The sequence below is a fragment of the Sesamum indicum genome, linkage group LG4 (assembly GCF_000512975.1).
Source record: "Sesamum indicum cultivar Zhongzhi No. 13 linkage group LG4, S_indicum_v1.0, whole genome shotgun sequence".
Classification (NCBI taxonomy): Eukaryota; Viridiplantae; Streptophyta; class Magnoliopsida; order Lamiales; family Pedaliaceae; genus Sesamum; species Sesamum indicum.
Window position 1 is genome coordinate 2667751 of NC_026148.1, and position 26898 is coordinate 2694648.

Below are 26898 nucleotides of genomic sequence, written 5' to 3' on the forward strand. Positions count from 1 at the left end.
CCCTATTTAAGAAATAAAAAGAATTTGCCACAGAGACGTGGTTGAATAGGCATGAAAAAAGCCCTATATCGCTTCTTTGATTTCTCCATGAAGAAAACTATATTTCAAATATTTACTTGGTACACACGATGATTGCAATTTGATGTGTCTTTATGCAGCTTATGCGTATACATTATCTTCATTCCAACAATTTCATCCTAGTAAATTATGACTTTCATCAAAAACCAACAATTATTTTGGATAGTACAACAAGTTGGAAGTTGGTGACTAAATTGGATGATGGTTGAAAAATGAGAGGGTGATTTTCAACAGAATCCATGAAGTTTGTTTTAATTATAATTATCTTTCTTATTTGAAAAATTATAAATATTCTTCTGATATTAATAATCGTCTAACAAATACTCTCTTGTGATAATTCATTATAGGAGTTATTTATTAGATAATTGTTAATTTTAGAGAAATACTCGTAAATTTTTAAATAATGAAAAAGTATTTATAATTATGATAAATCTCATAAAAGCCCGTTGTACTTTACCCTTGAATAAGTTTTGACAAAAACAAAATCCCATAATAATTAGACTTTCTTATTTGGAGTAATTACAATGAATTTACATTTACTTTTATTTAAAAGTGACAATTTTGCAGGTTTAAGTCATTGCATAGTCGATTTCCAGCACAGTACTTGTGGCCCTGCTTAGATGCTCCAATCAAATAAAAACAAATGCTGCTTTCCCTGTGATCAGATATCTCCCCTTCTTACATCCTTTTCATCTTTGGGAACTCATCAAGAATTGTAATTCCGTGCAGGCAACTTGTTTTCAAGTGAAATCTTGAATTTAGAAGACCAAACTCATAAAAGGGTTCTCCTAAGTTTCCTCATTTATTACTCAATTGACATAATTATAAGGAGAATGAAGTCCTTACCAAAAATCACTAACCAAACTATGGTTCTATAATTTTACCCTTTTCAGATAGCAGCTCATAAGTTTCATCAAGATAATGAGCTAGCTAAGTTCTTTATTAAGACTCGTCTGCCCAACGGTTGAAATTTTCAAAATTCTTGACTTGTGATTCGTTACCACAATACAAATATATTATCCTTGTCATATAATTAATTTTGGTGCGGCCAAACTCAAAATTGGGTTAGAGTTTCCCATTTCCATATTGCTATAAAGAACAAATGCATGTCTGAATAATAAAGATGGCCAACTTTTTTTCTTTTTTCGCTTCACTAAAACCAAAAAGAAAGCTTATTCTTTGCTGTTTGATGTACAAAAAGACAGTGATACACTAATCTCTACAACCATTTTCTTCCTTCTGTAGTTACTCATTTACAAAGTGGAACTGCCAAAGAATGTGTTAGAAAAATGATCTTAAAGAGAGCTGCGATGTTACTCAGATAGACGATGCGAACGCCCTTTCTTCCTAGCTACAGTGTAGTAGTAGGCGCGAAGCAAGCGCTTCTGGAATCTTTTCAAGTCCAACTTCACGGTTTGTCGATCAAGATAGATTTTCTTTGTGAATTCCCATCCCTTACGGTTAACGCTGCTTGGATCATTCAAAATGGGGTCGTTCTTGTCGTAATCATTGTACAATGAGCTCTCATTCGGGAGGATCTTGTAGCCAATGTATCTTAACCCGAATTTCCCAGCTGGCTCTCCATAGTAAGTTTCTGCTGCCCATTCAGTGCCAAGGGGTATCACTTGGATGAAAACAGAACCAGGCTTCATGAAGAGGAAGTGAGTCATGGCAGCACCGTGGACACCAATCATAACGTCGCTTGAGTTGAGGACTCGATAGATTTTTGCAAGCTCAGTGGTTCTTTCAGGCCTCAAAACTTCAACTACAAAACCAGTAGCCTCAGCCATTTTCACAAGTGAATCTTCGTTGGTTATTGCCCTTGAGCCGTTCCTAGATACTATAACCAGTTTAGGTTGATCCAACCCTCGTTTTTCTGTTTTTGTCTCAATTGGATTAACCACTGATGGTGAAATCGCCAGTCTTGACTGAGCTTCAAGTTCCTCATCCTGGATGAGACTACTAATACGAGGCCAGTAGGCTCGGTCCAGGAGGTCATGGAAGTCTCTGATCGTCTTATTGCCTTCCATCAAGGAAGAATCAACTGTGAGCTCATTATGGATTCTTAAGCCGACTATCGCTTCTGGGAAGCAGTGGATCCTTTTATCCCCACTAAAATCTATAGCTGGAAAATCGGAGAGCTCGGAGATTATGTCACCATACTTTGTAATCCACCAATTATGATATTCAAGCATGATGAAAACAACCTTCTTGTTGAAATGCTGAGAAGTGATGTATAGAGGCAAAATCCCATCGTTGAATTCATGGTAAAGATTGCCCGTATAGCCTCCAGTCGAAAAAACCACAGCAGGGACGTCGTGCTGGACATCACACCTCTGATGAACGCTCGACTCTCTTCTTAGGATTAGGTCTAACTCATCAATTGTACCCATCACACTGGTTTCCCATTTTCGCGTATATGGCCTAATCTTTTCATGCTGGATCACCTGCCCTTCATCATCATGACCATCAGATAGGCCCGGAGCATAAGCATTCAAACCAACAGTATCGTACAGGACGAGAGGCGAGGAGGCAGAGTGAGTTCTTACATCCCCTCTCATTACACATATGTCTGTTCTTATACTACTTCTGTCGCAACAAATAGTACCTGCATCAAGAGTTCATATTCCTCCATTAACATATGAAAAGATACAGCAGAATTTAAGAAAAAGATGGTCATTGTAATGTTGTCAGCCTGATTAAACATAATAATCAAGGGTGTGATTGTCCCTACCCCACTATAATAAGACCCCAAAATCCCGCTCCCCCTATCACGCTTTCAAATCCACAAACAACATATGGGGCCAAAAGCACAAGAAGAAAAGAATGAAACAGTGAAGAAAAAAACTAAAAAGAGAAAAGGGAAACTCAAATACAAACACATCAAAGAATGGAAAAGAAGACAAGAATTGGTTTGTAGGAATAAAAACAAGAAGCTCTATTCTCGTTCGTCGAAACTATAAGACAACAGAAGTAAATCTTGTTTAGAAAAGAAAATAAGATTCAGACATAAGAGAAACTTGAGTTGCCGAGGCAAAAAAACATCGAAAATCTTTCTTGTTTTATCCAGCAAATCGTCAGCATGAAAACAAAGAAAAAACATCAAAAACACCCCCAATAAAACACATAGAAGAAGGCAAACAAAGATTTAAAAACCAAAAGACGAGCTGACAGACATACCATTAGGAACAGCTGAGCAAAGGAAGCCATCTACATCAGTTCCTGAACCACGGCCTTCTTTATCAGATGAATCTGCAAAACAACAAGAAAAACAGTAAAAACCCAAAAATCAGTGAAGAAAAACATGTAGTCCGAGGGAAAGAAAAAAGACTCACGGAGCAAGGAGAAGTTTGAGTTGAAGAACAAGAACAGGGGTGGTAAAATCAGGCAGCAAGAAAGCAGAGAAAGCAAAGCGAAGTAGAAAAACTTGGGCTTTGCTCTTTTCTTGGTGTTTGCATAGATTAAGGTAAAAGGGTATGAGCAAGAAGACTCTTCATCCTCATCAAACATGTAGTAGTAATAGTCTTTGCTTTTCTTCCACTGGCTATACAGATTTTTCCTCTGGTATTTAACCATTTTCCAGGAAAGCTGAGCTGAGGAAGAAGGTTTCTTTACACAGAGAGAGAGAGAGAGAGAGAGGTTTATAGGAAGAGTTGTAAAGGAGAAAGCTTTGTCTAGGAATATGTGTATGTCTGGTTTTCTTAGGGGAAGAAAGGTGTTTGTGCCTTCTCGGGTGGCTCCTCTCCTCTGTTTATTCTTCAAGAGAGAGAGACGCTGCCATCTTTGGTTTTAATTTAAATTTTGTAGTATGCTTACTTTTATTTAATATATATTAATAACGCGTATTATTTTTATTAAATAAATAACATAATTTTTAAACATACATACAATCAAATTTTAAAATTAACAAAAAGAACACTTCCAAAAAATATTATGCATAACACACGAAAAACCGACTGGAATAGTTTTTTTTTTTTTTTTGTTATTTTATATTCTAGAGATGAAAATTTAAAACTTTATTTATTTATTTATTTTTTTTAAACTTTTGGCTAATGAAAAAAGCATTTGTTTTGTGAAATTTATCCGTCATTTTTATTTCTTAGATTTTTAAAAATTTTCTTTTCCAAATTGAATATTCACACAAAATAACAATAAATAATAGCAAGAATAGAACATGTCGACGTCTTTTAAATAATTATTTATTTATGATTTATAAAATAATTACAACGAAGTTGTGATTTGATCGGGTTTGACTGTCAATGCTGACCTATATGTATATACTTCATATATATATATATATATAAATTCAAATATATACTTTTATTCATTTTATTTTAATAGTAATAATTGATAGATTATTGTATTTTTCCTCGAAATATTATATAGAGAAGGTTTGAACGCGTTGGGGCCGTAGCAGTAGTATGTATTGGAATAAGCATCTTATTCACACGCCAACAGCTAATCTCTTTCGGGCATTTTATGGACCATTCTTTAAATTATTAATAATTACCAAACTTAACTTTTTGTCCACATGAAATTAAAATAAAATATACTCTCACTAATTATATATATTTAATTATACCAATTTTTATTCTGTCACAATGATGAATTTTGCAATTTATTATTTTGTATAGTTTTTTATGAACAAAAATATTATGCATAAAATTGTCAGTTATTAGGGACGATCTGGTGATAACAAATAATTATTTTCGTTATATTTTGTGTCATTATTAATGTGTCAATTATTATTTATGTCTACAACTTTATGCATATTTTTCATCACTAATAATTATATAATGACAAGATTTAAAAAAATTATTGTCACTTAATATATATTTTATAGTGGCGATATTAAAAATTATTATATTTACACCCCCTATCATATAATTTATTTACGCAACAACCCTTATTTTTTTGCATATTATAAAAACCACCCCTAACATGGAATGATGCTAACGTTTTAGGGGGTGTATGTATAATTATTCAAAAGCAATGATAGTTTATTTAAACTGATCATAGATTAAAAAGTGTAGATATAACTATCTTTTAAATTATCACCTGATATTTTATTGTTGATATTATATTTTGGTATATTGAGTTTCGGGTCCGTTTTAGTTTAAATTTGAAATTTTTATCTAAATAAAAGTAGTATACATAGACCAAGTACATAAAAAAAATTATTTTTATGGATATAGTATACATATTAAATAAATAAATTTATAATTAGAAACTTGAATTAAAAGAAAGTGAATTTGGTACAAATATTTAATAATAATAATGGGATACATACATATATATATATATATATTAGTTTTGAAAGCCAATTTATGCAATTGAAATCAAATGTTGGCATGCTGTGGAAACTAAGTCAAGTATTGCGGCGATTAATTTCAAATGTGTTAATCTACACACCTTATCCTATGATTAATTAAGTGCTCACTAATTAATTATAAGTGACTTTAATTTAGTGGTTATGCGCTAAGCATTATCAAGAATTAAGTGACTATTAATCCATTATTATTATTATTATTATTATTGATATATATAATATGATATTTTTGCATATATTTATATAAAAGAGAAGATTTGAATATTTCATGATGTCTTAGTCTAGTGATTAAAGTTGGAATTTTATGAACAAGTTCGAGTCCCACCAAACATATGATTATTACTTTATTCTATATGAGTTTATTGTATTTTTTTAATTATTCTCAATTATAGCAATGTATTAATTGAATTGATGTACTGATTAATTTATTGAGATATTTATGTAATTACGTATCCGCCGCTACAAGAAAAGAGAAGATTTGAATAGGTTGAGAGTGTATTGGGTATTTATTTATTAACTTAGGGTCTTATGAGATTTTGTATAATTACAAATACTTTATCGTTGTTTGAAAATTACAAATATCACCTTGATTTTAATAGTCGTCTAACAATTAATCCAATCTATTAGTCTTTATTAGATTTACATCAATTTTCTATAGTGAATTGATCAAAATGTCTTTGTGGATTATGAATTATAATTTTGTATTTTTTTTAAAAAAATAATAACTAAGTGGATATTTTTTTTTTTAGTTTTTCAAGTATTTTCATCCAGTTCATCCAAAATTTTAATTTTTTTCTTTAAAATACAGTAAAGACAAACTCGATAATTTCAAACTTTTATCTAAAAATTAAATAATTTTATTAAATATTTAAAATATTTATAATTTTTAAATAATAAGAAAATATTCCTAACCAAATTTAAAAAAAGCACATTGCAATTTAACTGTTACTTTATGGAAGGTCATGTGCTCATAATTATGAATGTAAAAAAATAGGGGAATGTGGATGGGAATGGGATAAAGCAAAAGAGAAGAGTGAGATTATAGAAAAAGTAGGTTTAGCAGTCCAAGACCACTAATCTATTGCAGACCAAAGGATATGCCCTATATTTTTTTTTAATTATTATTGTTGCAGATTCGGATTTCAAATATTATTTTATTTTTCACGTATATATTCCACTCTTTTATTTTATCATATATTCAAATTTGATTGAAATACATATATATATATATTATTTCAAACGAATCTTATGATAAATATATATTCTAAGTAATTTGGATTAATAATAAAGATAATAATAAAGAATTATTTTTTTAATTAATCATTCGCAAGCATATTTAGATATAATATCTCCACGTCAAACATACTTTTTTTTTATAAGTATAAATTTTATTTATAAATAAAGTTACAATCATACAATTATAAAGTAGCCGTGTGGTAATGCTAAGATATTCTCCAGAGTCTATACAACACTATAGTGCTAATATTGCAAGATAAATCTGCACTAGTAATACGCAGTCTAATCTCATCTATCACTATAGTAGCTAGTGCCTCAGGTGTCCTCTCAATGTATTGAAATTTTCTTCAATTGCGCTCCTGTCGCAAATGGTAGACCAGAAATCCCAATAATCCTCGATAAGCTACATTGATCACATGGCAGCCTCTCCATCCTTGCCGCCCAAAGAATGCCAAACTCCCAATTATGGTGCAGCCAAGGGAACCGAACCTGTCTCCCAATAGTTGCGATGCACCAGTGTGAATACCAATAGTTGAAAAATAGATGGGAATGGTTTTCAAGCTGTCCACCATTGATACTAACAAGCAGCCTTCTTGGAAACCCAATCTCTGTAACAACAACTCATAGTTTTCAAGTGCCGACTTTGAGATAATGAGCTGACTTTGATCGGGTTAGCATGAAGCCCAGACAGTGAAGCAAACACTTGCACCCCTCGTTAGAAGATAGAAATAGAGGTTTCATCAGCATTGCAGAGTAGGAGGATGTCATCTGCAAAGCATAACTGGAACAAGCCAATCTCCTTGCAGTGCCAGTGAAATTGAAACCCTGCATCATGCTCAATAAGTTGTTTTAGTATCATGTGAAGAACCTCCATGATGATAACAAACAAATAGGGAGATATCGGGTCTCCCTGTCGCAACCCACGTGCCCCGGTAAAGAACCTTTGAATGCTATCATTAAGACAAACAAAGTATGATATTGTGGTTACACACTCCTCAATCCACCGTATAAATCGATCCGGAAATCAAAATAGTTTCAGGGTGGCGAGCAAGAAGTCCCACTCCACTATATTGTAAGCTTTGTGGAGATCAACCTTTAGGGCACATCGGGGAGGGAGGCGCTTCTGATTATAACCAGAGAAAAGTTCACGCGTCAACAAGATGTTATCACTGATAGATCATCCCGGAATGAAGGCATTCTGTGAAGGACTGATGATATGATCCAACAGTGGCCTATGTCACTGCACAATAATCTTAGTAATGGCCTTATAAAAGACATTACAACAAGAGATGGTCGAAAGTCAGCAACTACAGCCGATGCTTGCACTTTTGGAATAAGTGTGAGCAGTGTGGCATTGACCTGTTTGAGTAATCTACCGTTGATAAAGAAGTCCATTACCGCTTGAGATACTTGTTTTTCAATAATTAGCCAAGCTGCTTTAAAGAACCCAGATGAATAACCATCCGTTCCTGGGGACTTATCCTCTGTAATATCAGAGAAAGTATTCTTGATTTCATCTTTTGTAACTGGAGTCACAAGCTGAGAAGCTTCCTCCGCAATAATAATGTGTCGACCCTAGGACTTCAGGTATCTAATATCATTATGCCGCTCATCTCTATCAACCCCCAAGCAGCCGCTGATAGTAACCCCAAAGTCATCAATAATGTCCTATAGGTCCGTGCAAACATGCCCGTTATTGGCAGTAATTTGTAAGACCCGTTTACCACCTTCCTGAAGAAGACCCAGGTGCATTGATCACCCCCTTAAGTAGCTGAATCTTAGCTCTTTGTTGTAGCATGCGTTGTTCTAGCTTGACCGCCTTCATGTACACAATACGACAATAATGTTCAAGACATAACAATAAGGAGTTATGAAGGTTCTCTTTGTACTAAAGTTTGTGCCATAGCAAGGAACTCTCCAGCAGTTTCAAGTTAAGAGAGAGATCCCCCTTATTCCTCCTTTGAGGCTGAAATATCTGTTAAAGTGCCTTCAACTTTCTAGTAACAACAAACATTGCATTCTCAACAATGTTATCTCTCCATATAGAACGAACAAAAGGAATAAAATCTAGTAATGCATCAAGATAATTATCTAACCGAAAAGGACCAGCATGAGGAATACCTGGGTTCCCTCTCAAAACAAGTGGGGAGTGGTCCGACGTGCGCGGTGGAAGGCTCTTGTAAAAGGCATTCGGCCAGTGAGCAAGCCATCTGTCATTTACAAGCATCCGATCCAGCCTCTTCCATAAGCTCCTACATCAAACATATTGATATGAGTGTTAGCTTGTTAACCTTGTGGATTTCGAATTACAAATGGACTTCCTTTTGCAATATGCCTAGTATCATGAATAAATTTGGCCTCACAAACAGATCTAACCACTTTTTCAGTTCCGTAATTCTTGGTCCGTCAAGAGAAGACAATTGATATTTTCTTCAACATCACACTCTAAATTCTCGAAATTATTTGGTTGTCTCCAATAGACAACTAATAGTATTTTGAGAGGTAGGGTATATTAACTACATGACCAAAAGAACATGATAACTGATATTTTAATTTGAGTTTGTGGGTTCTCTCTTTATAGTAGAGTCAACTACGTAGACTTATAACTCACTTTATACTCTTATTTTGGCGTTCTCATCTTATCAATTGATGATAAGATACACTCAGTCAATATCCATCTCACCAACTAATGACATTATGACAAATATTATCTTTTATTTGATTTTTTTTGCCATCATCCCAATTTGATTTTTAAAATAATGTTTTGATCTTTTATTCTATTTTCTTCAAAATAAATTAGTCGAGAGGCTTAAATTAGAAAGGAGACCTTCGCCTCAATGGGAAAATTAAATATATCATGACCTGTGACTAAAAAAATATTCTTAAATTCGAGTTCAACGCATGTGGGTATTAATTAATTTGTATAGTAATTTGCAGTATATAATTTTTATTATTTTGTTTGTCATAAAATTATGAATTAATTATACTTAGATCTCTTTCTAACAATACTTTTTCCAAAAAAAAAAATTAAAATTGCACTTAGATCCTCTTTAAAAATTTATTATTTATACATAATTCTCTTTTATTAGAGTTTTGGACAAAAAAAATACTAACATTGTTAGAAAAATTACATAAATTTCTGATTTTACCCCTTTTCAACATTCCCATATAATAACTTTGTACTTGTAAGAGAAAAAGATATAATAATATTAACATAACTCCATATATACATATTACATTTGTACATTTATAAATACAAAAAATAAAAACGTACATGAGAATATTAAATAAGGATAACATTAAAATTTTGTATGATTTTTTTTTTGCTGACATTATTATTTTTCGTTTAAATACTAACAGAAGGAGATCATATATAAACGATAAATTTTCGAAGAAAGTGTAAGTGAATTCTGAAATATTTTTGGAAAAAAAGTGTGATTGTACACATTCAAAAGGGATCTAATCGTAATTAATGCTAAAATTACTTGTCTATTCAATAGTGTTGATATAAATTTTATGACGAAATTTATGTTTTTTTTTTAAATTAAAAAAAATGAAAAAGAAAAAGGGTAAAGCCTAAGTTGGCGGCGCCATCCAGAGGCCAAATTTTCATTTATTCACACGCACTAAAAGTTGACAACTTCCGCATAGATTTTGATGACGCTTGTCAACTTTTCTTTCAAAGTTAGTAAATTATTTATAGTGGAAAATACTCGTAAATTAGAGATACTCAATACTCGTAAATTATAATAAGCGTGTTTTGCCGTAAATAAAATGTAATTAATATATTTACGGGGTCAAATGTGCTAATTTACTTGGTCAACGTGACTCAATCTCTAACGGCAGAAACCTGTCAGACGATTAACGTTCTTTATTATGGGTCCATTGAGACTGACCCGATCGAAAGTTCGAAGATGCGAATCCTTATAAAATGAGGTATTTTTCTTTTTAATTGGAGACATTTATATCTTATTACAAATAATCATGATGTACCCTTATTATTATTTATGACGACAAAGTAATAATATATATATATGTGTACAATATGTAACTATTATTTTTTAAAATGATATTATTATCAAAACTTGAAAATATCATATCACTTATTTAACATTAAACTAATTATATGACAAATATAATATATTTATCGTGTAATTGATATATAATTTACGAACAATGATCAACCACACAATAATCGTATTATACTTTGTTTCGTAATTAATATAATTTAATCGAATTTTATTTAAGTAATAAGAATTTTTGTTGGGGACATTTTTGAAAAAAGAAGAAGATAACTTTGTAAAATTTTGAGATTAACTTTTAATTGTAATAATTATTGTTAATATAAAAATGTAGAGATTATGTGAGCAGGAAATTCTGACAAGGCAATCACCATCACCAGTTGGACCGTTACAAGCAATTTTATATATATTTTATTTAAATAATTTTTCTGACAAAAGGCAGACTCTTCGCTTTAGATGGACCAGTGGGTGACAGGGAGTCGCATGAAATGCTATCTACTACTACATGTCATGTTTTATACATTACACATTTTAGAGTAAACTACCTTATTTTTTTCAAATTTAATATAATTATAAATATTTTTTTATTATTTAAAAATTTAAATATTTGTGTAACATTAAACCTTTTTTTTAATTGAATTTTTATAATAAATTGTCCGAAATAATCTTTTAGTAAGATTCCTTCACCATATCGCATTTTACTTTATCCTTTTTGTTTTATTTTTTTGAGTCGCGCATAGCAAACACCACCATATTATTATATTTGGTGTGTTGCACAATTATTTTGTTATTATCATATTTTTTGTCCCGCTTTTTTAAGATAATCAAACACTGCAAATGACATTGTTCCGATTGAAAATTGTAAGCCATCAGTGGGTTATAGTATAATTGCATTATTGGCATTGGATTTATTTATTTTCTGATTAAGGAATCATAGGAATATGCACATTTATGATCATATGTGTGTGAAATATTTATTGCAAGAGATGTAATAAGATGACAATGTATTAAGAAAACATGTGGACCTCTCTACCTTGTGTGATGCACCATGTTACTTGCATTAAATGAACTTAGCTGTTAACATATCAAAAATAATAATAAATAAATAAAATAAGTGGATTTGCAGTTGGAAAATGGATATATTACTTAGGATTAGTTTAATTATTTTGAATTTATTTTTTTCTTAACTATTAGTATATTTATTTTAATTTCACTCTTGAAAAATTAGGAGGGTTTTGTGTTCTTGTAATTTCGACACAAATGGATTATTATTTATAATTTTTTTTTGCATGAAATATAGGATAATTTATCAGAATTTTAACCGTATGTATACGTACAACTAATTGAACTGGAGTTTTATAGCGTATGGTATATACATACATACATGTATGTGTATATGTATTTTGTATGTGTGTTTTCTATGTATGTATATGTCTATATACTTGATCAATTAAGTTTTGCATGTGTATCCTTATTTTTTGTGTAATTACAAAAATCACCTCTAATAATAAAAAAATAAAAATAATTTGTATAATCATATGGACATTTTAGAGTTATATATGTAATTTTTTAAAAAATAATAATAATTTGTATAAATAAATTATATGTCAGGAGGGGGTAAGTGCAAATACGAATGAAGCCCAATGTTACCGCCAACTTCACGGGCCTACAGCCTATGGGCCCATCAGAATTATGGGCTGGGCTATCCATGCTTGGTCCACAAATCATTAAGGCCTATAAGGATACTAATGATATGAGTTGATCTTTGAGGGCTATTTCGGATTTATTTAATTATTACTAGTCGTCATCACAAGTGATTCTCGCAAGCATCAATAAAAATTTATATTATGAGATAAAAAAAAATTATAAAAAGAAATAATTATGGTGTGATAAAAATGAGAAAAAAAGAAGTTCGTGATAATAAAGTAGTTGAGTAAGATAAAAAAGAAAAAATGAATTATAGATATATCAAAAGTAAAAATTTGTGAGGAAAAAAAAACAATACGGAGAAATAAAGCGAAAAAAGAGAACGTGAAGTAGTGGGTTGAGAATAAAAAAAAGTTGTAATTGCGACACTATTAAAGAAAATAAAATTACTATAATGATAAAAAAAAATAAAAAAATAAATCAAAGGATAAATGTAAATATTAAAAATTTGGTACCAGAATCATCTTATATTATGGTTTTTGTTAGCCTTAATGCAATTTATCACGATGACATTGTAAACAAGCAAATTACCCCTTTATGATAAAAAAAAATACTAATTCTCTTTTGGGATAATCACACTCTCCTCCTTGAAATTTGGTATAATTATACGTAGACCCCCTATAGTTTAGAAAATTTCATCTACCACCTCTGAGGTTTGCTTCCATCTAACAAACAAGTCCATTCTTTAGTAAAAATTCACTGAATTTTCTAATATATAACAAAAAAAACTGAACGAGAAATGATATTAACCCTCGATTGACTGATTATTGACTTATTACAGGTCAAATAATTTTTTCCAGACTAAATTAACCTTATGATAGTGTAGATATACCTTTTTATATGCATTAACACGTGAAGATATGTGAAGGTAATTTGATCAAAAAAAGATTTATTTGACCTGCAATAAGTCAATAACAAGTCAATCTATGGTTAATATAGATTTTTTCAAATTTTTTTTGTTAATATCAGCAAATTTAATGAATTTTGACTAATAGAGGGACTTATTTGTTACACAAAAATAAACCTCAAGGGTGCTAGATGTAATTTTTCAAACCATAAGGGATCTACGTGTAATTACACTAAACCTTAAGGGAGGAAAGTGCAATAATCCTTTCTTTTCTTTATGGAGGATAATTTGCTCATTTACAATGAGAATGTTTGCGTGAGCTTCTTAAAAGCGCTTTTCAGCTTTTAGGTTTAAAAAAGTACTTTTAAGGTGTTTGGGATGTCAATTTCTAATTTTAAAGCTGCTAAAAAAAGCACTTTAAGTCAAAAGCTAAACTACTTTACCCTCAATATAATAATCTTATTTCGACTTTGCCCTTTTATTTTATTTTTAAAATTGCTAATTTGAAGTTGATGTTAGAATTTTCAAATAATTCGAATAATTTATCACTAACAATATTAATAAATTCACATATTTAATATTTTAAATTTATTTATTTTATTTTTTATATTATTCCTATATCATAGACAAATATAAACTAAAATTGTTATAATTAATTAATAAATATATTTTTCGGCCATCATGCAAGGTTATTTATTGTGCATGAATTACTGAACAACTATACTACATAGTTGAAAATATTATTAAATTAAATATTTGTAATATTAAATACGTGATATACTAATTGCAATAAAATTTATTATTTTTTGTCAAAGAAATTATAACTAGTGCAAATATTAAACAAATACTATCCAATTTGATTTTTATCTATTTTTTATATTTTTTTCAAACACTATCCACTTTTAATTCTGTTATATTTTCGACTTTTCTACTAAAAACACTTCTTTAAAAATAAAAGTTGTCGCAAATACTTTTAATATTACAAAAAAAATTGCTTATATTTTTTTTCTTATATTTATATGATCACAGAGACTGACAACAATTAATTTCAGAGAAATCAAATTCAAGGAAGTATTTGCAAGCTAAATTACTGCTAACCGCCTTCAAGCGGGTAAAGAGACGTGGCGGGCAGGGTTTCTGACCCAGCCCGAATACCCTCTCCGCAATGTATATATACCCATTAGTCCCCCAAGATTCTCCCACTCTTATAAACCCTGACTCTTATTCTGGAGAGAAAAAAAACAAATTCCGAAAAATGTCTGAGGAGAATTACTGTATGGATTGTCGGCGGCCAACTACGGTGGTGTTGGATAGGGCATCCGGCGACGCCGTTTGCTTGGAGTGCGGCCTCGTTCTGGAATCTCGGTTCATCGACGAGACCGCTGAGTGGCGGAACTTCGCCGATGACTCCGGCGGTCACGACCCCAACCGTGTCGGGTCGCCCGTTAATCCTCTCCTCGGCGACACCGTCCTGTCTACGGTGGTGTCCGGTGGTGCGGTTTCTGGGCTGACCCGTGTGTGCCGCCGGCCTGATCCCGACAAAGTTCTGTTTGCCTTTAACATCATTGCGGATATGGCCGATAGGTCCGGGGACTTTTGGTTGAATGATTTCTTGTTATTGCAAATAACAAATTCGCAAAAATTTAAGATTTTGTTTGTGGGGTGCTGAAAATTCTTATCTAAGATCGAAATAAATCAATCATTTGTTTGTGTGTTGCGCACTTTTTCTTAACTATATATAAAAAAATTAGTTCGGGTTTGATTAAGTTCCATTTAGATTAGAATTGTCATAAATTTTGAGGTGACACCATTTGGTCAACCAAAGAGGTTGGCGTCATTTTATGACATCATCTTATTAACACTTAATGATTTATATAAAACATGAAATAGAAACACTGAGTCCATCACATATACATAGATTACTAACAAAAGAGCTTGAAATATCCAATACCAAAGTTGATTAAAATCACGAATCGGGAGAGTAAATTCGTCTAGGATGAGACTCAACATTTGTGTGCATGCATGCAACAATGTTGTTGCTTTATGTTCTTGATGAAGATATTGATTTCTTTGTTAAAGCTGCATGATCCTAAGTATGTGATCATGTCTTGCATTGTGGCTTAAATTTGCAACTCATCTTATGATCGTTTTGTTTGTTCTTGCAGGTTGAGCCTTGTTGCTACAATCAAGGTATGGTTCTTACACCTCCTCTTATGTAAGAATCATACGCCATTTGTTGTAAGAATACAAGAATTCGCATTTTTCGTGTAATCTTGTCCAGTGTCATTGTTTCATGCTCTTTGCCAGGCATTTACACCAGCAGGTTCTTAGTTGATTAGTGAATGTATAAAAGAAATCTATTTTTGAGGTTACCGTCTAGGTTCTTGCACGTTGATTTCATTATTCTAGTCAAAAACATCGATTTGTAATTGATTTTTTATGTCAAGGATCGAGCCTGCGAGATGTACAAAAAGTTGCATGATCAGAAGTCTACAAGAGGGAAAAAACTGGAAATTCTGGCAGCCGCTTGCATTTTCATCGCCTGCAGACAAGAGGGCAAATCACGAACTGTCAAAGGTGCCTATCATAAATGTTTTTACGACGTTGTCTTATAATCTCTGGCTTAAAATATAATCCTCTGTGCCAACTCCCCTAAACTCGTGAACCTGAGCGCGCACCAGAAATCTGCTCCATTGTGAATGGAGGAGAATCCATCAACCGAGCCGGAATGAAAGAATTCAACCGAGCCGTAGAGTTCATCAAGGAAAAACTGAAGGTGGAGATGGGGAAATCATTCATAGAGATGGGAACTGCAAATGCAGGAGATTTTCTGGTCAGCTTGCACTGTCCTGTGTGATCGATTGCAAAACAGATCTTCCTTTACATCTTTACATTATTTTCCTCTTTTGTTCCCAGAAGCGTTTCTGTTCTAAACTTGGCATGAGTCACGAGGACACTAGAACTGTCGGATAAACCATCCACAACTCAGAACAGCTCGACATAAGGTACTTAGGTTCTTGCACGATTCTTGCCACATCGATATCATCAGTTATAACCTGTTGACGTTCTTACAGAAGGAGTCCTATATCCATTGCAGCAGCCGTCATTTTCATGATCAACCAGCTGACGGGCTCAAAGATTTCTCTTACAGGTTGATAGCTATGCAATCTTATCAGATTTTAACTCAAAATTCTTATTCCTTGTCTGACAGAATTGGTGTACATCAATGCAGATATTGCTAGAGTGACGATGGTAGGAGAAGGGACGATCAAGAGCACTTACAGAGATCTCCAGCCGTATGCACATAGGATACTGCCTGAACGCTACATGAAGGGGTGGGATCTCAAGAACCTCGGCCCCGGTAGTGTCTAGAATGCGAAGAATGAAAATAGAGCTGGTGCAGGATCCAGAATACCATAAAGATGTGGATTTAATGTAATTTAACTCCTGTGATATTGTAAATGTGCAAATTACCCCTTATAAAAAAAATTGCGCATCATTAGAGTTGAAATAGTCTTGAAAGGGCACAAAGAATCAGTAGAAAAATCACTTGGAGGAAATCTTTACGTGGCAAGATCTCTCAGAAATATGAGGCTCCCAAACAGAAAAAATGACAAAGATTGATAAATGTTTCGAACGCTTCGTACGAGTAAAGTTAGTAATAGATAAGGTTTTTTACGAGTTCAAGAGATGAGAAATGCAGTAAGTTCCCAAAAAAGATTTTCTTTTGAAAATAAGATACGAGTTTGTGTAAAAGGGTTCTATAAAATTCGGACCTTATTAACATAATTAAGGCAAATAATACAAACCAATCTTTTTACATTAGTTACTTTGAGTTTTATAAAGACCATAATATCGTATAGTACAGATATTAGGTTCAAAACCTAATGCGATCAAATACACGTGGCTTCCTCAATTATATGTTTTTCATAATCTATAGTATTACATTGTAACTTATATGAAAATAATTTTTAATTAATTATAATTTCTTGTAGAACGCTCGGCAATTTAAATTGTAATTGTTTTCACAACTTTTTGATTCATAAAAATTAAAATTTAGGGTTTTCGTCTATAATTATCTGATAAATCAATAATATTAATAATTATTTATACAAGAATTTTAAAAATAAAAGTATCGAACAAGAGAAAATCTAACCCTCAACCAATTTATGTATATAATATTCACATCAGAAACGACAATCATAAAAAAAGAAAGGAAAGTGGAGAGAAGCCACCCAAAATAGCATGTGCCTATTTCAATATCTTGCAATTGCAAAGTGGGTGGGGCCCGACCCGACAAGCCCATTCTTGCCGATCCAAATACATTCCCTTTTCTCTATATATGTATGCCCCCTTTGACCCTTACCTCCATTGGTACTCTGGTTTCTCCAGCTCAGATTGTAGGGGGAGAGGGTGAGCGAGAGCTCCAAGAATTACCCCCAGAGCCCAGATAAATCGGAACCTGAATTAACGGTATTGTGGACCCGATTCGGATAATCTCCGGGTTTTTGATTCGGAGAATCCGGTGAAGTGATGGACTCCTACTGTTCTGACTGCAAGCGGAACACCGAGGTGGTGTTCGATCATGCGGCCGGGGATACCGTGTGCTCGGAGTGTGGGCTTGTGCTGGAAGCCCGCTCCATTGATGAGACCTCTGAGTGGAGAACGTTTGCCGATGATTCGGGCGATCACGACCCGAATCGTGTGGGTGGACCCGTTAACCCACTTCTGGGGGATGCGGCTCTTACTACGGTTATTTCTCGGGGTGCCAATGGCTCGAGTGGGGATCCATCGCTGTCCCGGTTGCAGAACCGGGGCGGGGATCCGGACCGGGCTATTGTCTTGGCTTTTAAGACCATTTCTAACATGGCTGATAGGTCTGTGACTATGTGTTGTTGTTCTTTGATGATTCGTTGTGTTTTTGGAATTTTGAGGTGGTGAAAGTTGGAACCTTTGGAGGGTTTTGGTAGGTTTTTTTGAGTGGTTTTCTTGAATATGATGATAGAATTAAGACCTTAAGCACATGATAGTTGTGGTTTTTTGGGTTTTTTTGAAGTGCTAGGCTTTGATAACGATCTTGACTGGCATTTCTGGAACCTGAACTAGTGTTTGAATGATATAAGCTTCACCAAAACAGAAAAGAAGATGAGAAAAGTAATGGGAGCCAGGAAATTATAGGTTTGTTAATGTGCTGGTTCAAGGATGAAGCACTGAAGATGGCTTTATCTGAGGGGAATTGGTTGTAGTTTATCATCAGAAATTTGGTACTTTTATGCAAAACCAAGTTTTGGGTTGTCTTGAATAGTTCGGTAATGAGCTGACAAAAGGCTGAAATAGAGCAAGACGTGAAAATTAATGTTTACATTCCTTCTCTGGGATGCTTATTACTTTATTGAGTTTTTTCTTGTTTTGGTGTAAAATGCGGATTTTTTTTTTTGGGCTTGATATCTGCTTCCGCTGAACTTTGATATAGCTATATGTTGGTCTAATCCATTTCTGATTGCACCGTAGTGCGATGTTTAAAATATGGTAGAGTTTCTTTTGTTGTTTTAGTTGTTTACGATTTGGTAATTTGTATGTGTATGTGGAATTTGTCTCTAATGAGTTGCTGCTGATAACTGTCGAAGAATGATGATGCTTCATCATTGTGTAGTTATTTATCATGTTGGATGGAAGCAAAGTTAATTGTTATCTACTCAAGTCTCTTGAGATTATGTATGGATAGTGAATAGCCAGATTCTACTAATGATGAAATTGTTGTGTGGTTATCTAGTGTGAGCAAATTTGTTACTAGTGCCAATCCAAGTTTGTGCTTTCCACGATTCTTTACTTTTTACCTTTTTTGGACTATGATCGACAAGTTGTAACAAATATGACTGACATTAATTGTTTCTCCTCGTGTTCCAGGTTGAGCCTTGTAACCACCATTAAGGTATGTGTCAAAGCTTGTGAAATGTGATACAGACTGCAGCGTGAGAATTAGCTCATCCTCCGTTTTCTGATTTTAATCTCTCTTTTATCTTGGAAGACACTCACACACTGCCCTTCTTTTCCTCAATCCTCACTTTTCTTGGCTTACTTCCGCACCTCTTCTTCTTCTTCATCTTTTTTTTTGTTTTTGTACTTTTAATTTCTTTTAGAGAGGGCAGGTTTGGTGGTGGGGTGATGGATGTATTTGGTGCTTACATGCTATATGCCGTGAATGGTTTGGGATGAATGCTTCAATTGATTGTTGTACAATGTTCTTTATCGAGAAAATTTATCCCCAAGATCTCTCAACATACATGAGTTTGACTGTTATGTATCAATAATCTTAATGGCAATCAACATTGGTGAAATTTATCTGCCTCAAAGAAGTTGCCAAGTTAACATTCATGTAATATGACGATACCAAATTGGTATTTCTCAAGTTGTCGTATTTGCATCCTAGTCATGGGCTTTACGGTTCGACTTTGTTTCCTAATACTGCTTTATCCTGAAGGACCGGGCAAGTGAAATATATAAAAGGTTGGAAGATCAGAAGTGTACAAGAGGAAGAAACTTGGAAGCTCTTGTGGCTGCCTGCATTTATATTGCTTGTCGTCAGGAAGGCAAGCCACGCACTGTAAAAGGTGCCACCTTTATTCACTTGCATGTAAATAATTATCATTTACTATTACCCTTTTGAAGTCTTCTGAACCTGTGGGCCTCAACTAGAAATATGCTCTATTGTTGCTGGGGCGACAAAAAAAGAAATTGGCCGGGCGAAAGAATTTATTGTGAAACAGTTAAAGGTTGAGATGGGTGAGTCAATGGAAATGGGTACCATTCATGCAGGGGACTATCTGGTGAGTTTGCCTCTGATAATAGTTAAATCACAGTAAGCATAGATTTTTAGTTGTGGGCTTTCAAGTGTTCCTTAGATATTTCAACAGCAATGACCTTCCTTTATTTTCATTTTGATGGCTATATCATATATTTTTTTTCCTTTTGCAGAGGCGTTTCTGCTCCAATCTTGGTATGAGCAATGAAGAGGTCAAAGCTGTCCAAGAAACTGTCCAGAAGGCAGGGGACTTCGATATTAGGTGCTCTTTGATATTCTTTGATTTTCAATTACTATCTATTTTCTTAATATTTCTCCGTAAACTTTTTGGTGCATTCACGGTTCTGGTAATATATAAGGCAGGATTATTTTGAACTTCCAAAAAGCTATAGTGGTAAGAACCTCCGTCAACCATGGCTGTTGTTAGCTTTAAAACTCAGCTGCATACTCATTGTTTTCGTAGCTAAAATTGGAAATTGAAATTAATTCTGTTCTCAGTCTAGAAATAAATACAAAGGAGGGAAGGGAGTGTGAACCATTTTTCTCTCCAGGATGAAATGTCCAATGTAAATCAGAAAGGTTTGCCTATTTATCAACATGGTCCCCTTCTTTCCATACAGTGTGTAAACCCTTTATCTCTTTCTCAAAGACGAGCCAAACTGCATGAGAAGAAAGGGTGTTGGAAAAGCAGAAAAATGGGGTAAAGGCAATGCTATATCTTCATTTGTATATCTGACTTAAAACATTTTTTAATAATGAATTACACGTAAAACCTCAGCTTTATATGGGACTTGAACCCCAGCAGCATATTTTACAAGTAAACCAGGAGCATGGAAAGCTGTTAAGTCGTTCCGCGTATTGTAACCCAGATTTCTACTCTGAACTTATGGTTACCTCATATTTCCATTGTCCTTTTATTTCAGGAGGAGCCCTATATCTATTGCTGCAGCAATAATTTTTATGATAACTCAGCTCTCAGATTCAAAGAAACCCCTGAGAGGTTCGAGCTTTTACCATCTTATTTATTTTCCCTGGATTCCGTGCACACACAAGTCTCAAGGTTTTGATCCCTACGTTCAGAGGTCTTTACCTTCAGACGCTCCCCATAATGTTGCTAGTCTTCTGCAATTCACGTCGTCCAATTCTTGATTTTAAGTGTCACTCGTTGTTGCTTTATTGAAATTTGTAAATGGTATGGTTGCAGACATTTCAATTGCTACTACAGTTGCAGAAGGGACTATCAAGAATGCCTACAGGGATCTCTACCCCCACGCCGCCAAGATCATACCCGAATGGTATGCTAAGGAAAGGGACCTGAAGAACCTCTGCAGTCCTAAAGCCTAAACCAGAGGTTTCACTATTGCGTGTTTTTAACTCGATACTCGGGCATCGTTGGAATGAAGACACAGAGATATAACACAGTTTTACTATTTACCCCTCCCTTTCTTACAGTCAAGAATTTCTAACTCTGGAATTTGATTGACCTGTCTACAATATTTCACACAAGTTAACTGATTTATTGAATGAACGAGAGCTTCGACCGTCGAGCCCTTCTTTCTTGCAAATTGCTATCTTTGATATCGCGCTTGCTTCTATTTTAAGATATCCTCACACTGGAAATACACTTGTCTTATGTTTGGTTCAAGGAGCGGAGTCTCTCGACTCTGTTACTCGACATCATTGCTTGGTTAACTTGATTGAATCTGGTACTGTAGCCAATGCAGAAAGCTCTTTGATATGGGTGACAGATTTTACACACTTTTTCTTGAAAATAAGAAAAAAGGGTTATCCGCATGGGGTCTTGTTTGTTTATTTCTATTGGTTGTAGGCGAAGAAGGCTCATCTACAACATCTGCTAGTTTGTTTCATCCACAGACAAAGGACTATTTGCTGGATTTTCTATCAAATTTTTAACTTATTTCTTCATTTTTCAAGCACAAGAAAGATAAACACACAGACACACACTCAAACTCACGAAAAAAAGATAAGGAAAAAAATGATTTGGTGAATTAGGAGCAAATTGGAGAATAGTATACAATTTATAACATGAGAAACATTGTTCATTACCTCCAAATTTTCACTTTCTCGCAATTAAATGAAGAAAAAGAGAGCTTATTTTCATAATCTAATTTAACTTATAACTAAAACAATTTCTACCATAAATCCCTTGAGATAATTATATTTATTTCAAGATTTATCGTGTTTTTTTCAATGGTCTAATAATTGAAGGTTAAAAACCATAAATTTTTGTATAAAAATATTAATGGAGGAGAAAAAGGTCTCTTAATTTAAAGAAGAGCAACGTGGCCATGCGTGATGTATTGTACTCATTTTTAAACATTAAAAAAAAATTATTATTTAAGAATTTTTTTTGCGATTTAATAGGGTAATATGCAATTAACTCACTAATTAAATAATGGACATTAATTCACTTGTGTTTCTTTAATTATATAACAGCAGTTATAAATTCCAATTCATAATCAATATGTTTAACCAAATCAAGTTATAAACAGTTTTTAGCGGAAATATATGGTTTCAATTTTTGTATAATTTTTTGGTATGAACATAAGAATATATTTCGATTAGTTAATGAATTGAAAATTATTATTTCAAAAACTGAAAATTAATAATCTCACCCCATGCAGAAAAACAATATCACCAAACACGGCCTTATTAACCATGAACTGCCCTATTCATAATCTCACATCGGCTAATGTCAGAAAAGAAAATAATAAAAAACCTTGGCTGATCCGAAACAACAAAGAACTTTTCCTCCTCCTACGGATAATGTAAATAAATTACAATGAATTTTGAAGCAATCCCACCAATGAGCAATCCATGAATCCCACATGACCTCTCTACCCCTCAAAACCTCTATAAATTCCACTCATTCCCTTCTCATTTCTCGAGCGGAGAACCAACCCAACAAGAATCACATTCATGCACAATTAGCAGTTAATTCAGCAAGAAAATTTGGTGGGCTTGATCGGAGAACAGTGATGGGGGATGTGTACTGCGCCGACTGCAAGCGGATGACGGAGGTGGTTTTCGATCACGCCGCGGGGGACACCGTGTGCTCCGAGTGCGGCCTCGTGCTGGAATCTCACTCCATTGATGAGACCTCCGAGTGGCGGACCTTCGCCAATGAGTCTGGCGACAACGATCCGGTTCGGGTCGGAGGACCGACGAACCCGCTTCTGACTGACGGTGGTCTGTCCACCGTTATCTCCAAGCCAAACGGAACCACCAGCGATTTCCTGACGTCCTCGCTGGGACGTTGGCAGAATCGCGGCTCGAACCCTGATCGATCGCTCATTTTGGCTTTCAAGAGTATTGCTACAATGTCGGATAGGTGAAAGACAAATTTTCTTTTGTTATATCTGACACTTGTTGCTGGTTTGATATTTAAGGGCTGGTTGGTGTGAATTTGTTCTCTACTGGTGTATTTTAACTGATTGATTAATCATTGATTATTACGGGATCAATTTAATAATGTTCCCTCGTTTTGGTTTGATGTTAGTTAGGTAAAAAATTTGTTCTTGTTTCCTTTACATTTTCCTGTTTGGGCTGGTTTGATGATAAAGCATTAGCTTTTTGGTTGGTGGGGCTTGTTTAGTGTTATGTTTATTTTTTCCTTAATTGTGGTTGAACATAGTCAATCACAAAATTGTTTCTTGAAGCATTAGGCTTTGGGGCTCGTGTGTTTTTATATGGTTTTGCAGAAGTTCCTTTCTTCCATAGTGACTATTCCAGAGAGAATAAGAACATGTTTTGTGCAGGTTCTCTGTATTGGGATAAGTATTGCAAATTCCGGGCCTCTATTCGTTTCTTCTTCTCAGTCTTTAGGATTTCGATTGAATGCCCAATAGTTTGGTCAATTGGGATGTCTATATCAATGTTTTCTTTGAAATTTGAAGCTCAGTAGACATACTGTCTTTGTGAATGATCTTGGCGATCTCTCTCTAAATGTTGTTTGAGCGCTCGGTTGTTCGATTTGGAACATTGTTCTGATCATTGACATAGTGGTAATGTATCTGATGTCGCTACTTTTCTTTCAGGTTGGGCCTTGTTGCAACTATAAAGGTACCTTTTATGCTTGCTATCCACATGCTTACGGCACCATTGAGCCATGCAAATATTTTAGTAAATTAAAGTCAATAACATGTGCATTTCTGAGTGCCAGGGTCAGGTGTGCATTTTACTTGATTATAATATGAGGATCTTGCTACATTTTCGTACCATGATATTCTGCTTTTAGATTCATTTCCAGTTATCTGTTCGAAGGTATTCGTTCACCATTCTCTACTGCTTGCTCACTTGAACACGTGTTGCTGCAATCTTTATGTTTCGTTATTGTTTCTCTATCTTGAATCCTCTTCTTGTTTACTCTGTATCTCCTTGATGGTGTTATAATTTCAGGATCGGGCTAATGAGATTTACAAGAAGGTAGAAGATCAGAAATCGAGTAGAGGAAGAAATCAGGACGCCATATTGGCTGCTTGCTTGTACATAGCTTGCCGGCAAGAAGACAAGCCCCGCACCGTAAAGGGTATGTAGCTAGTTTCGGAAATTTGATTATGCAGATGCTCTGTCACTTATCTGTGATAAATGACCTTTCTTGAACATGTGGACTTTAACTAGAAATATGCTCTGTTGCCAATGGGGCAACAAAGAAGGAAATTGGACGAGCAAAAGAATACATCATGAAACAACTAGAGCTTGAGAATGGTCAGTCGGTGGAGATAGGGACTATACATGCTGGGGATTTCATGGTGAGGTTTTCATGAAGCAAAGACCTCCTAAACCTGTAACTCATTCCAAAAAAAGGGAAAAGGGGAAGGGATTATTGCAGTAGTTGGATAATCTCAATGATTATAGCGATCTTGCTCTTTATACCCTACCTACTAACAACTTTATTCTTTCAGAGACGCTTTTGTTCTAATCTTGGAATGGGAAATCAAACTGTTAAAGCTGCCCAAGAAGCTGTCCGGAAGGCAGAAGAATTTGACATTAGGCATATTTTTCTTTGCCCTTCCCTTGCTTTAGTACATCAGTAAATATTGCTGCATAATAGTTGATTTGAGTCTAAAATTTGAAGTTTTTCTCTTGCTGCATGGTTTAATTTTTCATTTATCTTGTTCCTATTCCTTCAAACAAACTGAACGTGTGGCAGTTATATGCCTTGGACATGCTTCTTGGGCATAATTGCCCGAAATTAATACTAATTTCCTTTCTGCTAATACCTTGTCATATTATTGTTCGTTTCAGGAGGAGCCCCATTTCCATTGCGGCTGCAGTTATATACATAGTCACTCAGCTTTCAGACGACAAAAAGCCCCTCAAAGGTGACTTTCGTCATCGATCATTACCTAGATGAGTCATGATGCTTTTTGCCTCTTTCATTACAAGGTTGTCCATGTTTATCTGACTCCTATCTAAATGTACTGCCCCGACAGATGTATCGCTTGCAACTGGAGTTGCAGAGGGGACAATAAGAAATTCATACAAGGATCTGTATCCCCACCTTTCAAAGATCATACCAAACTGGTACGCGCAGGAGGATGACCTCAAGAATCTTTGCAGCCCTTGATATATTTTCAGCAACGTATGCTCGAAAAAGGCATTTATGCTATATACATGATACTAATATCTTTTTCTAATGAACGACGGGTACGACGAAGATTTACTTAAGTTAATTCTTTTTATCCCGATATAGTTACATACATCTATATATATACAAAGGTTCATGTAATTTTCTCATATGCTGAAAGCAATAATTTATGACAAAGGTAAAACATTTCCTCCATATGGATAAATCAACATATATGGATGCATTTTCGCTATTCTTCAGCTGTTCTCGTCTGTATGACTGAACTCTACTAGAAAGCTACTCAAACAAACTGGAAATCATTACTACGGAGGAGGAAGAGCCGGACGCAAAACACCAGAGCAATTAGAAAGAAAATACTTGCTAAAATCTCTCTCAATCTTGAAGAAGTCTTACTTCCGCCTATAGATTTCTTCGCCATATCATCAGCTTTAATCTCTTCTACTTTATTCAGGTTTTTATTTGTCTTGTGCTTTTGAATCCTTCGACTTTTGGTTGTTGCATTGTTATGTTCCAAGGGTCGATGCAGCGGTGGTTTCTTAGCCTTGGAGCTCAGCCGCTCCTCCACTGCTGGTGACGGCAGCTTCTTGGAGGCCGGTGGTGGGTGGTGCTCACCCTCCAAGTCGGATAACAAAGCAAAAGAGTTATCCAACTTCATTGCCATTGCTCCTCCTCTTGCATAGAATCTCAAGAATCTCGACTGATGTGTGTCTGTGTATGTATGTATATTGAGCAAACTGTGCTGAAAAAAACATTCATTTCCACTGATACTTGGACTTTATTTTTTTCTGATGGATGAGGAGCACGAGGAAGATTTATTTAAAATTTATTTTGTTTTTTCCGATGTGGTTGGTCATAAGCCACTAGCTTGGTAACCTTCGAATTTTGATGCCTTGCCTTATATTTTATAGGCGAAATTGCACTTCTATTCTCCTGATATAAGGGGTTCAATATTTTTAATTTTTTATTTTATGAAATTTTTTAAATTAAAAAAAAATCGATACATCTAATTATATAATTTACAAAAATTTTAAAATGGTTCCAAAATTGAGAAATTTCGATTTTCATAAAGTCTAGGTCCAAATATGTTGAGTTTTCTTAATTTTGAAATCATTTTAAAAATTTTGTAAAATAGAGGCTCAAAATATGGAGTTTTTCTAATTTTAAAATTATTTTAAAAATTTCATAAAAAAGATTTAATATTGATCTAAGGGTGTTTAGTTCAGTCAACTGAAATTGAACTTTTGTTTTGCCGAAATGGAAACCTAA

The 26898-nt window shown here is 34.2% G+C and overlaps 4 protein-coding genes across 4 annotated transcripts; 3 read left to right on the forward strand and 1 right to left on the reverse strand.

Annotated features, from left to right (window-relative positions):
- Positions 1188-3829, reverse strand: LOC105159835. Its single transcript, XM_011077038.2, has 3 exons — positions 3414-3829; positions 3259-3330; positions 1188-2686 (listed from the first exon to the last, which is right to left on the reverse strand). Exons 1-3 carry the CDS (start codon positions 3652-3654, stop codon positions 1392-1394), a joined length of 1608 nt encoding a protein of 535 aa, XP_011075340.1. The 5' UTR covers positions 3655-3829; the 3' UTR covers positions 1188-1391.
- LOC105160043 (transcription initiation factor IIB) lies at positions 14262-16591 on the forward strand. Its single transcript, XM_020693313.1, is given in 7 exon segments — positions 14262-14803; positions 15385-15409; positions 15667-15796; positions 15901-16052; positions 16136-16224; positions 16294-16370; positions 16452-16591. Coding segments are annotated over 7 exon segments (1032 nt in total). The 5' UTR covers positions 14262-14384.
- LOC105159836 (transcription initiation factor IIB-2-like) lies at positions 17576-21586 on the forward strand. Its single transcript, XM_011077039.2, has 7 exons — positions 17576-18096; positions 19127-19151; positions 19701-19830; positions 19916-20046; positions 20195-20283; positions 20945-21021; positions 21226-21586. Exons 1-7 carry the CDS (start codon positions 17753-17755, stop codon positions 21363-21365), a joined length of 936 nt encoding a protein of 311 aa, XP_011075341.1. The 5' UTR covers positions 17576-17752; the 3' UTR covers positions 21366-21586.
- Positions 22736-26301, forward strand: LOC105159837 (transcription initiation factor IIB-2). The gene is made up of 7 exons (XM_011077040.2): positions 22736-23373; positions 24080-24104; positions 24441-24570; positions 24663-24793; positions 24947-25035; positions 25290-25366; positions 25478-26301. The coding sequence occupies exons 1-7, from the start codon at positions 22871-22873 to the stop codon at positions 25609-25611; spliced, it is 1089 nt and encodes a 362-aa protein (XP_011075342.1). The 5' UTR covers positions 22736-22870; the 3' UTR covers positions 25612-26301.

Excerpts from the sequence above, each read along its gene's own strand:
- LOC105159835 (XM_011077038.2), bottom strand. The coding sequence starts at position 3,654 with ATGGTTAAATACCAGAGGAAAAATCTGTATAGCCAGTGGAAGAAAAGC. Across the intron at positions 3,331-3,413 it reads CTCAAACTTCTCCTTGCTCC|ATTCATCTGATAAAGAAGGC; the intron begins GTGAGTCTTTTT and ends GTTGTTTTGCAG. Across the intron at positions 2,687-3,258 it reads TTGCTCAGCTGTTCCTAATG|GTACTATTTGTTGCGACAGA; the intron begins GTATGTCTGTCA and ends CTCTTGATGCAG.
- LOC105159836 (XM_011077039.2), top strand. The coding sequence starts at position 17,753 with ATGGACTCCTACTGTTCTGACTGCAAGCGGAACACCGAGGTGGTGTTC. Across the intron at positions 18,097-19,126 it reads ATTTCTAACATGGCTGATAG|GTTGAGCCTTGTAACCACCA; the intron begins GTCTGTGACTAT and ends CTCGTGTTCCAG. Across the intron at positions 19,831-19,915 it reads CAAGCCACGCACTGTAAAAG|AAATATGCTCTATTGTTGCT; the intron begins GTGCCACCTTTA and ends GGCCTCAACTAG.
- LOC105159837 (XM_011077040.2), top strand. The coding sequence starts at position 22,871 with ATGACCTCTCTACCCCTCAAAACCTCTATAAATTCCACTCATTCCCTT. Across the intron at positions 24,571-24,662 it reads CAAGCCCCGCACCGTAAAGG|AAATATGCTCTGTTGCCAAT; the intron begins GTATGTAGCTAG and ends GACTTTAACTAG. Across the intron at positions 25,367-25,477 it reads CGACAAAAAGCCCCTCAAAG|ATGTATCGCTTGCAACTGGA; the intron begins GTGACTTTCGTC and ends CTGCCCCGACAG.